We start from the raw sequence: 13,791 nt of genomic DNA, 5'->3' as shown, positions 1-13,791 counted from the left end.
GGGGGGTTTATTGATACTTTTTCAACAGGAGCGCAAAAAATTATTTGCTTCAGGCGCCAAAATTGCTCGCTCCCGTCCTGCTTAAAGTTATTATTCTGTCGAAGTTGTTGTTGTTGTTGAAGTTATAATTTCGTAAGATGCTGGTTTTCCATTTTTTCGCTGAATCTTAACTTTGCAATTGTTACAAGCTTATTTTTCATGAAATCAATTTACTGATGTTTTTCTTTATTATGGTTTCAGGTTGGGCGTCGAAACAGGATGTAGCCCGCAAAGTGGTCATTCGTCTTCCACCTGTGGTAGTCCACCAGCAACCGCTGCCACTGCAAACAGTTCACACAATTCTACTGACCCATCTTCAACTTCCACTTCTACCTGTGTTCCTTCGCCAAATTTCACATCGTCATGGTCGCTCCTAGCAGAAGCATCTAGTAAGAATTAAGATCGATTTACTCTATGTTATTGAAATATTATTTTCAAGAATCAAGTATTTGAGATAATTTAATAATTATCAAATGATGATATTTTTTCGTAGAAATTTTAGTTGATATACTCGGTGACTTCAGTGTTACACCCAAAAGGAATAATCTCTTCAACTCGATTTTTGAGAACAGAATATTCGAAGCATGCTATGATTGGATTTAGATATAGAGAGGTTTCATTAAACCGCAATCTTATGTTATATTATGCCCCCATCATACATTCTTTGTAATGTCGAAGGGATCAATAAAGAATGTGTATCAGAACAGTTCTCGCCATCAGTCATCGTAGTCTACAGCTTGCTCTCCAGTTCCAGAATCCTAATGAACTCCAGTATCTGAGATGGCTTCAAGGATGTTACTTCCTTACTTCTGAAAGTTTCTTGTCCAAAGCATTTTTTGCGTTAGCTATCAATGTCGAGGCTTTCGGTCACCAGGTGATTTGGAGCTTCTTACTTCTCCCCGCAGAATCTGCAGTCGCCGTTTTCTGCTAGACTCATTCTCATAAGGTATCGATGTCCTGTAAGGAATCCAATAGCATTATCATGCTAAGATTCAGATACTTCTTAGATCTTGCAGAATCAAAGATTCGAAGAAACTTTGGAAGATTTCGCCAGAGTGTTTCACTTCTTCTCCTGAAACTCTTTCTTCTAGGTACATTTACCTATACCACAGAAAGATTCTGGGCCAATGAAGGAAGTTGGTGCTCCTCTTATGGCAAGTGTGTTGGCATCTTTGATTCCCGAGTGACCGGAAAACCAGACTAAACTGACTTTGTTATTCTTAACTATTTCATTAAGTGTACTCCAATGCAAACTAGAATTGAAGATGTATGAGCTCAATGCTTTGATTGCAGCCTGACTTGTCAGAATATATCACATTTCTGATAGTTTCTTACTAGGTTCATCTTCACACATCTTTCGATTGCAAATAGATATCTCTGCCTGGAAGACACTCGTACAACGTCATAAAGATAGTGAGCATTTGGTCTTAGCCCCGAATACTCCAACGCCAGTCCCCGTCGTGGTTTAAGAACCATTTGTGTATCTCTTGATGGTATTCTTTTTGAAAGCTGAGATTGTGGACTCCCTTTCTCAATCTTCGTTTCTACTTACAATATATATTTTTGACAACTGGTATTATTGTTCTATAATGATGGCAATCCTTAATTTTGAGGCAAATAATAATTGATCTTCAACCGATGCATCAAGAGGGTATTAGGATATTTCATGAACAAAATTAAGACTCAGAATTTTTCACAGTTTATGTTTTGAAATATACATAATCCGAATAGTCGATTTAAAAACAAAGAACTGGGGATTTTCTATGGTTCTGATGAAGCAATCAACACCAAATTTTGATTTTGTTCAAATTTCAATTCAGTTGAATTTGATGTCACTGAAATACCGAGTATTTTTTCATGTTGTTTTTGAATTAACTCTGGTGTTGGTTATTCAATCAACATGAAATTTTGCATAAAGCTTGAATGATGATTCTACAATCAAGACTTATCGTGCTCACGGCTGGAAGAATGGACTGAATTGAAAATGACCATGGATCCGTCATCAGTGAGGCGATCCTTATTGTCTTGGTACCTACATTCCTGGCTAAAAAATTCAAAAAATACTTATATTGTGACAAAATAATAGAGCGATCAAAAATAAGGTCAAAAAACGACTGTACTCTACTGTAGTATAACTCTAACAATAATATTGATTATTAATCCTTTCTTCGAAAATGGTCTAGAGTTATCTGAGATACCTAAAACATTTGGTCCCCTTTTGATGATTATACGATACTTCTGATTATTCTTGATGACGCCTTATAATTAAGTATAAATGAAATATAAGTGTTTTAAGATTATACTATATGAAGTGTTAACTTTACCACCCTCTTTCAGCAGGTGTTAAGAGCGAGATAAGAAGTCCCGGATTAACAGAAACAGATGTGGCTGCCTTGTCTCAAGAGTCTGGCTTTTATGGAGCATCAGTTGATTTGGGAAACGTCTACGACAAAGAGTACCCTGGATCCTACACATCAGCACATCAGTATTATAATAGGTAAAAACCTTCACAAAATCCACTACTATGTATTTAATTTACAAAACACATAACTTTTTTGAGGTTAAATGTTTTAGTTCTTATTTTATTCGAACATTTGATTTAAAACCAAAACTCACTTTGAAATATTTTGATTTGAAAATGAAGAAGAATTAACCAATGATGGTATGGAATAATTATTATACATTTATAAAACTTATCTGTTTATTGGAAACCAAAAAAATTATTCTATTATTGCTAGAGTTATTACGCAAAAAGGAAATTAATTTTTTTTTCTTTAACCAACCTTCACCTTTTCACTGAACAAACCCAACATATTTTTTGGTGTTCTATCAAGCACCTTTGTTTGAAAAACTCTGGGTTCTAAAAGTGATGCTGCACAAAATTTTATTACATTATAGACAATGAATATGACTGATAAATTGAATTGTATTGTACTCAACTGATTAACAAAGTGTAATACATATATCAAAAATATAGGTACAGGTGAAGAAAATTATCAATAATTCGATGAGAATACGATAAAATTGATCTTATTAAAGGGTTCTCCAATAAGCGATTTCATTTTGTTATTAAAAAAACCTATTAGTATGTATATTTTAAGGGAAATCAATAGATGTTCATTTCATTGTAAAGAGAAAAGTATGTCATTTAACTATGAAGAACAATATCATACAAATGGCCGTCACGGCTATGGTTGCAGCACCATATACTTTTCATTAAATTTTCATGACCAATTCGCACATTTGCTATAGTATGTTCTCGATAACGATATTGAATTCCATCTTGAAGGTCTTGAATCAATTGTGGAGCATTGGTATAGACGTTATCTTTCACGTTCCTCCAAAGAATTAAGTCTAAAGGTTTCAAATCAGAAAATCTTAGCGGCCAATTGTGTAAACCTCTTCCTCTATTGCCGAGCAAGAAGATGCTTCACGACGGCCCCAAAAAAGCTTTAGTTTTGCGAACTGAAACTGTAAAAATCACACAATTTTAACAATTCGAATGCATTTTTGAAGCGTGTATCGTTCCATTTTTAGTAATATCGTAGTTTTCAGTTTCCACTTGTCAAATGTCAAAAAAAATAGTATCAAAAGTGACAGCTGCCCAGATAACGGGCTAATCAAAATGAAACCTCTTAATGGAATTATGGAAAACCCTGTATAAGTATAATTTCACAAAATTTAAGCAGAATAATTTCTGAGAAAATTTTTCAAAAATATTCTCTAATTGTAATTGTAATTTCCATTAAGGAATTCATTTCTTCAAAAATTCAGGAAACCAATACATCAAAAACTTACACTGAAATTATTTTCCAGCATGCAGCAAGCGTACAGTTCAACAAATCCAGCAGCAGCTGCTGCGGCCGCCACATACATGAACTCTTCATTCTATAATACCTCCTCCTACCCCTATTCTTCTCTAACATCCACCAGAGGACTAAATTCAGCATGCAAGGCGACCACGGGCTACATTTCTTCTCCATACAGTTCTCCAGCTTCTCCTTTCCAGACTACAAGCCAAACATCTCAATATTCTCCCTACGCGTCATACAATGCACCTGGAACTTCTAGCTTTGCACAAGGATTTCCCGCACAGGTAAGAAAAAAGGCCCGAATCTTCTCTATTATCAGCTCATAAAAAAATTTCATCTTTTCAGTTTTTGAATTTTGAATTTTTCAGGACTATGGAACTTATGGCACCTACACAGACTCACAAGCATCTCAATTTTCAAGTTACTATTCCAATCAATCTTATTCACCATATGTTAGTTCACCAAGTTCTAGTGGAAGTATAGGGGCATCAACGTATCAGTTAGCAACAACTTCACTATCAGGTTGGTGCGTAGTGTATAATTTTAGCAAGCTGTATAACCATATATTTCTGTTATACAGGGTGTCCGGTAAAGACCACGTCAAACCGAGGGATAATGTAGATCAAAATTGCTATGACAAAATTCCCATTATAAAAGTCTTACCGTTTCCGAGATATTTTTTTTTGTTGAAAATAATGAATTTTTGCCCCTTTCAATAGTTTTGTCCTTACGGTTGGTACAATTTTACATCTTTTTGGTTAATTTTTTCAGTGAAATATTTACGTTTACATTAAAAACATCCTCCGAACATTTTAAAGGGGGGCTATGAGAAATATTTTTATTGGAAATTTTGGTAGTGGATTATTTTGTTCATGAAGTTTAGCCTATCGTAGTGGAAAAAAATGTACCGAGCTACTGCTGCACATTACACCAATAAATTGTCCATTTTATAGTGATTTCAGAGAGGTATCACACAAGTCATTTGTTATTCAAAGAAAAAAGATATGGCTGTTTTTATCGGTACAGGAAGCCTCGTCGCTCCTAATGATCTCATTGAAAAAATCTGGATCTGCATGATGTTTTCGCAAAATTTGCCGGCAAGATTGAATTTCGTTGAGGTAAATAATTATGCGACTAATATTTTCGCACGTAAACAATTGCCATTGTTCAATAAGTAATGCAATATCGAAGATTTCTTAACAGAATTGACAAACTTGATTTTGTCAGAAACGTACCCATTTGGATAAAAACAGCCATATCTTTTTCCTTTGAATAACAAATGACTTGTGTGATACCTCTTTGAAATCACTATAAAATAGACAATTTATTGGTGTAATGTGCAGCAATAGCTCGGTACATTTTTTTTTCCACTACGATGGGCTAAACTTCATGAACAAAATAATCCACTACCAAAATTTCCAATAAAAATATTTCTCATAGCCCCCCTTTAAAATTTTCGGAGGATGTTTTCAATGTAAACGTTAAAATCATTCTTCAGCAATATTTTACTGAAAAAATTAACCAAAAAGATGTAAAATTGTAACAACCGTAAGGACAAAACTATCGAAAGGGGCAAAAATTCATTATTTTCAACAAAAAAAAAATATCTCGAAAACGGTAAGACTTTTATAATGGGAATTTTGTCATAGCAGGTGGGTTATCCTTTGATCTACATTCTCCCTCGGTTTGACGTGGTCTTTACGGGACACCCTGTACAGTAAAAATGGTCATCCGAAATAAAAATGTTGTGTTATTAAGATATCTATCCATGTGATTATAAAAATTTTCTATGCGTCTACTGATAAGATCATCTTTTAGCTAATCATAACCGCAAAAAAATTACATTTCCAATTGTATCCCACAGATATATAAAACTAGTTAGGCCCCACGCTTGTAAAATGATAGCTTTTTTTCACTTTAATCCGATTCCAACAAAACTGAAATATTGATCCATCCTGAGTCTCTCAGGAAAATTTCAAAAAAATCCGCTAAAAATGCTATTATTTTCTCTCACACTATTTTGATCGCCCATACTCGTTTCTTGGTAATTTTTCTCAAATTTTCAGTCTCGCGGTATTCACTTCTTTGTTATTTGTAGAATTGACAATTTTTTAAATGTTCTTCTGCAGCTCAATACTTCAAATCAGCCAAGTCACTTTACAGGCAGTACAGGCACAAAATTAGCAATATTATCAAAAATACTTATTGTCTAGCGGCATTTGGTTTGAATGTAATACCCTGTAGTTTGTTACATTTTTAGATTAATAAAAATGAGCTGTTTCCAAACATGTTTGGTACTTGTGGTCTAGCAGCCAGAATATGAAAGAAATTATTTCTTATCAATTTAAGAGAAACATAGTCGTCTAGTTTTTTGTGAAATGTCATAATAATGACATTTCACAATAAATAAATATTTATTGCCTCTAGACAATAAGTATTTCTGATAATATTGTTAATTTAACTAATAAAGAATGTTACGCGTTACTTTATGAGCACACACAAAACTATTATATTTTTGTCCACCCTGTACCAATTGGAATCAACATGTGATACTTTTTTTGAATCAGCTCAGCTAGAGTAGGTTATTATTTTAAAATAAGGTGAATTAAAATCAAAAATTGACGTGTTTCAGGATTATTTCTTAAAATGGTATGTTTAGCTAAAAATGATTTTGTTCCATATTTTACGGACACAGTGTATATATGGAAATCTAAAATTTTTTTCAATGTTTTTCCTGGTTTCCTAAACCTCTGGAAGATTTCTCATGAGTTCTAAGCTTGTAATAGTTGAAGAATAGGTTTCAATGGAAATATGGTTATTTCATAAAATAGGATGTTGAGGGAAGCACTGTCAGTCCCGTGTTCCATCGACAAAATTATCGTCTACAAATCTAATCGGTTGACACACCAGTATTTTTAGACAAAAATGGAACTTACCTTGATTCACAGCTGATCAAGTTCATAACTGTCAGTTGTAGTGTCAATTATATGACATAACCTTACAAAGTATAAACAAAACAATTCCTTGTATATATAATCCATTTATCGTAGTGTAGAGTTCCAAATCAATTGAAAAATTATGCTTTGTCCTTATAGTGATACAAGTAGTTCAGATGAAGATGGTACAATATTCTCCCCGTTTTTATATCCTCAATAATAATTTTTTTTTATTTCAGAGAGTTCTTCGAATGGTCTGAGTTTAGTTGAAAATTCCTCCTTACCTCTAAAAGTAGACAGTGCAAGACGATCTCGTGATTCCACAAATAGCATAGGGCCTGAGACAAGAAATACTAGAGGCAGGGGACGGAGAACAAACACAGTTTCCCCTACCACTCCAGAATCTACAACAGACAGAGTTTTCATCTGGGATCTGGATGAAACAATTATTATATTCCATAGTCTTTTAACAGGCGGTTATGCAACTAAGTTTCAAAAGGTAAAGATAGCATTTGAAAGTTACTTAGACTCAGTTAAAGTCAATTTTCATTTTAGGATGCTCAAAATGTTGTGCAACTGGGCTTTAAGATGGAAGAAATGGTTTTCAACATGGCAGATTCCCATTTTTTCTTCAATGACCTAGAAGTGAGTGAATAAATCTTTCTCAAATTGTTATATTCAAGTTGATTGTGACAGACCTATTTTAATAACCGCTTTCACTTACAGGAGTGTGATCAAGTGCACATAGATGATGTCTCATCTGACGATAATGGTCAAGATTTATCAAATTACAATTTCAGCACAGATGGCTTCCATGCTGCAGCGGCAACAACAACAAATTTGTGTTTGCAAGCTGGAGTGAGAGGAGGTGTTGACTGGATGAGGAAACTAGCATTTAGATACAGAAAGATCAAAGAAACATACAATACATACAGGAATAGGTAAATTAACAATCATATTCACTATGCGTAATGGAAATTGATCTCCAAAAAAATGGAATCCTAATTATTTTTATTCATAAGAAAAAAAATCTCATATATATTATCAAACTCAATAAAAATGACCATGCTAAAAAAAAGGAGTACTATTACTCCCTCCATTTGTCCCATATGAAATTTAAATTTTTCCTTTTTTTTCAAAACACATTGAATTTTGTGTGTTCTATTAAATAATCAGATTTGGTTGGAAGTTTTATATACCTCATTTAAAAAGTTCGTTAATGATGAGTGATTCATAAATTATCTCAACTAAGTATAAACAAAGATAAATATTTACCTGCAAACATATTTCCATAAAAAAAATTTCTTTTAATATTCTATTATTGTATATTTATACATGGTAAAGATATGTCGAAAATTCAGGTAGTGATTCCTTGATTAAAATCAAAATCTTATGAAATTTTTTTGAATCTGCAACCTTTTCATAGTTGCATCTCTTTAAAATGCGGATAATTCTCTACATTAATTAATTTAATGAACTTATTTTCAGTGTTGGAGGCTTATTGGGAACTACAAAAAGAGAACAATGGATTCAACTACGAGCTGAAATTGAAGCAGTTACTGACAACTGGTTAACATTAGCTAATAAATGTTTAACATTAATAAATTCAAGAAGTAATTGTGTGAATGTACTTGTCACAACCACACAATTGATTCCAGCACTTGCCAAAGTTTTATTATTTGGATTAGGAGGTGTCTTCCCTATTGACAATATTTATTCAGCAACCAAAATAGGTATGAAAGAAGTAAAATTAAATTAGATTAATGATTTTCTTTATGAATTCAACTTTCTTAGCAGACTACTGATTTTGAAATAATTTGATTAATAATTTTACAATTTGATATTTGTATTCAAAACGATCAATTCAATTTACAGGTAAAGAAAGCTGTTTCGAGCGTATAGTGACAAGATTTGGGAGAAAATGTACTTATGTTGTGATTGGTGATGGACCTGATGAAGAATCGGCTGCAAAAGCTTTAAATTTCCCCTTTTGGAGAATAAATAGTCATAGTGAAATACTTGCATTATACAATGCTTTAGATATGGACTTCTTATGATTCAGCAACCAAAAAAAAACAAATTTTTATATATTGTTTTATATGAAGATTCTCATTATATGTTTTGTGGATGTATTATAAAAAAATGTACATACATAAATATTGTAATAAATGTATTAAGTTACGAAGTATATAATAGAAAAAAAAGAATTTTACTTATTTTTGTTTTATTACTCTCCTTCAATGAGGAATTACCATTGTTTTATGGGTAAATTAGGAAAGTGTAAGCACTTTTAAGATGAAGGGCAATTTTCAAAATGTTCACATAGTTGAATTTAGACATTCTGAAATCGTTTTCATGTCTATGTAGCAGCTTCTACAGTTTTTATACAATTTTGACGAAATTTGTTATGGACATGTCTGATATGGGTAGTAGATGCACCCATAGGAATTACAGCTTTTATGGAAATATCCTTTTTGACTTCAGTTTGAAATCTATGGTGAAACCAAAAATGAATTGAAATTGAAGATAGGAATTTTGAAGTTGGCTATTTATCTGAATTGCTGCAAAACGTAACTTGGGGAAAAAATTCAGATTATTAATTGATCTTTTTTGATATATTAAATTGAAAAAAAAATTCTTGAATGGATAACCGTTAATATAAGCTTGTTAAATAGAATTGTTTCAAATACTAGGATATAAATATATTCCAAAAGAATGAGCGCTCAGAAATGCAATAACATAAGTCTTATATGCATTAGGAAAAATTGCAGTTCCTCTCAGTATAATAATTCCTCCCTTATTTCGAAAAAACTAAAGGTATTCAACTCACTGAACTTACTAGTTCATTGATTTGGATAAAATACTGTTTTGTGGAAATATGTCGGAAGTATAGAAAAAATCTCCTTACTAAAATATTATTTTTTAATCATATACAAGAATGTTAGCAAAAAAACAGTGCATAAATATACAATTATTTAATTATGAAATTAAGTTAGCCTTTAACGATAAAATACTTATCACAATAACCTAAAAAAATTTTACTCCTTGCATATCATCAGATAAAATCAATTCACATTTCCTTTCATCTTCTAGAACTCTCAGAACTTTAATCAGAACTTCTGTTTGCATACCTGCGAATTCTTGTCCCTCAATATCTTTTCCATTAGTTAATTCATAAAAAGTAAGGACAGTATTCTGTAATCCAACATCACAAATGTATCCATAAATCATAGAAGCCCATTCTTCTAACGTATGCCAATAAATTTCCCATCTATTTTTCGCTTTGTCTAAAGCGGTACAATTCGAACTTTTGGATAATTCAGATAAAACAGAAACTATAACATCAGACGGCAGTCTTCTGTTGATTGAAGAATTATAAAATAATGGACACTCTCCTGCTTCCCTGACATCAAGAGTGAAGGTTTTAGTTTGACGACAATAGTCTAATATAAGTGTTTTCCAAGCAGCTAATTGTTTGGATCTCGTTTGGGCTGTAGGTTGAAGTGTAAAAAAAGGTGGAAAGCTATATTGCCAAGGCCAATTGATTTCTGTACTGGCCATTATCAAATACTTTATTTAAATATGAATCTATTGATTGGTAAACAATAAATTTAGATGACATACCAAATCATATGATAATTTGCGGTTATGTAGTATCATTACTGTCATTATCTGTCATTGAAATAATTCAATTCTATGATGAAGGCATTTTTATTTGGCTCTTCGTATATAGGTAGGCCTTTTGATAAAAAAAATTTAACCAATCATTAACAATACTCAAAAAATATTTGAAAACCATAGTAACGTATCGAAAAATTGTTTCAATTTTTAAAGAGTTTAGTGATAAGAACACACAAATATGTCTCAATTTATCGTACCTATTTTGAGGAAATCTTTACGTTTTCCTTCTATAATTCCACTGCATGTAGGTATTCGATCTACTCATTGGCATCTAAGAATGGCTGGAAACAGGGAACAAGTAGGTTTTGGTATGAATGGAAACCCCGTTTACTTCGACTCAGAGGTATATCCTTTTGCTGCTATCAGATGGAAAGAACCCACTCCCGAATTATGTGTATGTATATGTTTTTTGATAGAAGTCTCGTTCAAGCATTTTTATAATCACGTACAGGCTCACGCCTCTGTGATTGATGTTTATCGAGAATAAACTATATTATTATTATACTAAGCCCTGATGGAAGGCTATCAAAATAAAAATTTCAAGTTTGAACTCGTAATTTTGATCTAAAATTACGAAATATAACTTAGAATTTCAAAATTTTCACATATAAATCAGAATTTTTCTTAAAAATTTCGCTACATAGCCACGGTTCGCTCTCTTATGACCCTGCTATCAAAATTTTTTAGATTATACAATATTTCAGATTTGTCCAGCGCATTCGCCAGTTCTAAAGCTTGGAAATAACGAAATAATTTTTCATATTTATACTGGGCAAAATGGGAAATTTAAGAACAGTAAAATTTTTATTTTGGAAAGGAGGTTTCGAATGCAATCAGACCCAGAAAAAAATCCTATTCTGGTTGAGCCTGTTTCGTTATACAACCCTTGAAAAGTAGATTGATATTGATTATTCTCTGGTGATTCGTTTTTGGGCCAAATTTCTGAGGATTGTGGTGTTTCGTCCAGAGTTCGCTCGGACAATCCAGCGATCTCTGCCCAAGACACCTTCCACTCCATCGTGGAGGGATGACTCTGTCTCACCGATGTCGCGGTAGTGTGACGTGTAGTCAGTAACGCCACCTTTAGGACAAGCAGAATCACTACAATCCAACAATTCTGAAATTTCGCAAGAATAATACCACCCCTATCTTAATTTCAGTAATATTTAGTACATCTTTCTAATGATAATTTTTTAGTGCCTTTGGGAAAAAGAAAAAGGAGATTGGGGAAGACTTACTCGTGAAGAGAAGAAAGAACTCTACCGAGCTTCATTCAGACAAACATACGCGGAATTCATGGCTATATTACCCGAATGGAAATTTGGTACTGCTTTATGTTGTTGGTTATTCAGTGCATCATTGTGGTTTATTTATTTGACCAATTTCAGTGAGTTGAAATTCTCATTACCTATACTTTTACGATTTCTTCCGAAAATCGAAATAAGTCATTCAAGAATTGCTGTATTCAAATTTCATATATTTCAGTCTACCCAGAAATGCCAGATTCGTTTTGTGAAAACAAACGCAAAGCTCAACTACGACGCATTATTGATTTGCAGCAAGATCCAGTATTTGGAATTTGTTCTCAATGGGATTATGAGAAAGATAATTGGAAAAAATATTCTTGAATATAATTTGTAATTATTTTTGTTCTGTTTATGGATTGATATTCGAATAATACTATTACATAGTAGTTCGTTCCTTTTCAATAAAACACATGAAAAATAGGTGAGAATTTGAATGATATTGTAATGGCCCTTTACTTGTCCGGGAGATGGCGTCGTCTCCTGCGTATCTCTCGGAAGATCGGAACAGCTTGGAAATAAAACCGACCGTTCTACAGCAATCACTTTATTTACCTATAAAGTAATATTTGAATTGAAATTTGTATTTTTTCTGGTGAAATCAGTATTTCTATTTAACTTAAAAGTTTCTTAAATAAATGCCCCGTCTTATTAAAAACTTCATACCCTGGATAAGTGCGCTCGTTTTTGTATTTTCTTATAAACAAATCAGTCCGTTCTCCAAAAAAATGTTATATGGTTCATAGGATTATCAAATCAGAAAAACCTGATTATTTTTCTCCTGATCAAAGTTACATAGTTGAATTTTTGGAGGACTCTTCATTGAACTTTATGACTAGGTTGAAAAAGAAAATAAAACAAAATAAAGTTTAGAAAATGTTCATTTCTTGACGTACTGAGAAAGTACCTGCTGATTCGAACATTCTGGTTGCGTTCGATTTCGTTCCATGATTACATGAATAATTTTTTCCTCGAGACGTACTATATACATATATGATCTTCCATTCAAGGGTAAGTTTGATTAGGCATTTCGATTCACACGATAATCTGATGATCCGGGATGCGCATCTATCGCTGAATGGGCACGCTTGGAATATAAACCCAAACATGCTACGGAAGAGTAACCATTTTCCGCTATGAAGATGGAAGGCTTATTTGGTAGAATAGAAATAGAGATTAGTCTGCCCATAAGATCCATCCGAAGTAAAAGTTAGAACTTATTGAAAAGAATGGGACAAAACACCTGGACTACGATCTGGAACAAAAAGTGGAAGAAGTGATAATTATATAGGTCTTCCACTGAAGCTGTTCACTCTCGAAAGTTCGTAAAGTAAGGAAGTATCTTGGTGGAACGATAACCTCTCAAATATTTGCAGAAATCTGGCTGGTAAGACTTGGGAATATAACCCAAAAATACTGCAATGGATGTACGTCAGATTGTAAATTATAAGGTAAGAGTCTGGCATGCCTAAGCAATTTAGAACAGCACGATGAGAACGTGACGAATTAGGGCATCAGAGATCATTACAGATCCCACAATTCTTCATCTTGTGATAGATAAGCCTATCAGGCCATTCTAAGACTACCCAGAGAAGGTACCAGCAGTTAGGGAATTAGGAACCAGAGAGCCTGATCCTCTCTGACCCACTATACAAACCATCAGCGGGCCATACTAGCGATGAGATGATAAAGAAAACTAGCATCGAATAAACCTTCGCTGTGATACTAAGTAGAAAAGAAGATTGGGAAATACACAGATAGTTCTAAAACCACGATGGGAACTGGTGCTGGAATATAAGGGCCTTGCACCAAATGCACACTATCGTTAGGCCGCTGTCCAAGTGTTCTTGCAATCGAAGAATGTGTAGAAATGAATCTAGAAACTATCAAAAATATGATATAGCGATACATTCTGGCAGTCAGGTGCAATCAAAGCATTGAACTCGCGTATCATCGATTATAAGATGGTATTGATGTGCCGAAGAACACTCATTGAAATAGTCAAGAAGATCTGTATAG

General features: G+C 33.2%; 3 protein-coding genes across 5 annotated transcripts in view; 2 read left to right on the top strand and 1 right to left on the bottom strand.

The window, feature by feature from the left end:
* The window catches only part of LOC123680646 (eyes absent homolog 2), a 177,185-nt gene extending 168,186 nt beyond the window's left edge, over positions 1–8,999 (top strand). For 2 of the 3 annotated variants that reach the window (XM_045618663.1, XM_045618646.1), the window contains exons 3-11: positions 241–428; positions 2,377–2,536; positions 3,856–4,135; positions 4,220–4,373; positions 7,027–7,286; positions 7,343–7,432; positions 7,514–7,728; positions 8,276–8,520; positions 8,663–8,999. In XM_045618663.1, the coding sequence (XP_045474619.1) occupies positions 241–428; positions 2,377–2,536; positions 3,856–4,135; positions 4,220–4,373; positions 7,027–7,286; positions 7,343–7,432; positions 7,514–7,728; positions 8,276–8,520; positions 8,663–8,844 (1,774 nt within the window). In that variant the 3' untranslated portion in view covers positions 8,845–8,999. The remainder of the gene's footprint in view (positions 1–240; positions 429–2,376; positions 2,537–3,855; positions 4,136–4,219; positions 4,374–7,026; positions 7,287–7,342; positions 7,433–7,513; positions 7,729–8,275; positions 8,521–8,662) is intronic. The other variant, XM_045618655.1, reaches the window with a different exon arrangement.
* Positions 9,000–9,691: 692 nt separating this feature from the next.
* On the bottom strand, positions 9,692–10,449 carry LOC123680666 (vacuolar protein-sorting-associated protein 25). Its single transcript, XM_045618674.1, has one exon. The coding sequence runs from the start codon at positions 10,346–10,348 to the stop codon at positions 9,815–9,817; it is 534 nt and encodes a 177-aa protein (XP_045474630.1). The 5' UTR covers positions 10,349–10,449; the 3' UTR covers positions 9,692–9,814.
* Positions 10,450–10,510: 61 nt separating this feature from the next.
* On the top strand, positions 10,511–12,195 carry LOC123680673. The gene is made up of 3 exons (XM_045618686.1): positions 10,511–10,862; positions 11,666–11,855; positions 11,954–12,195. Exons 1-3 carry the CDS (start codon positions 10,647–10,649, stop codon positions 12,094–12,096), a joined length of 549 nt encoding a protein of 182 aa, XP_045474642.1. The 5' UTR covers positions 10,511–10,646; the 3' UTR covers positions 12,097–12,195.
* Positions 12,196–13,791: the final 1,596 nt, after the last annotated feature.

The sequence above is a fragment of the Harmonia axyridis genome, chromosome 1, assembly GCF_914767665.1.
Source record: "Harmonia axyridis chromosome 1, icHarAxyr1.1, whole genome shotgun sequence".
Lineage (NCBI taxonomy): Eukaryota > Metazoa > Arthropoda > Insecta > Coleoptera > Coccinellidae > Harmonia > Harmonia axyridis.
This window is presented reverse-complemented; position numbering and strand designations above follow the sequence as displayed.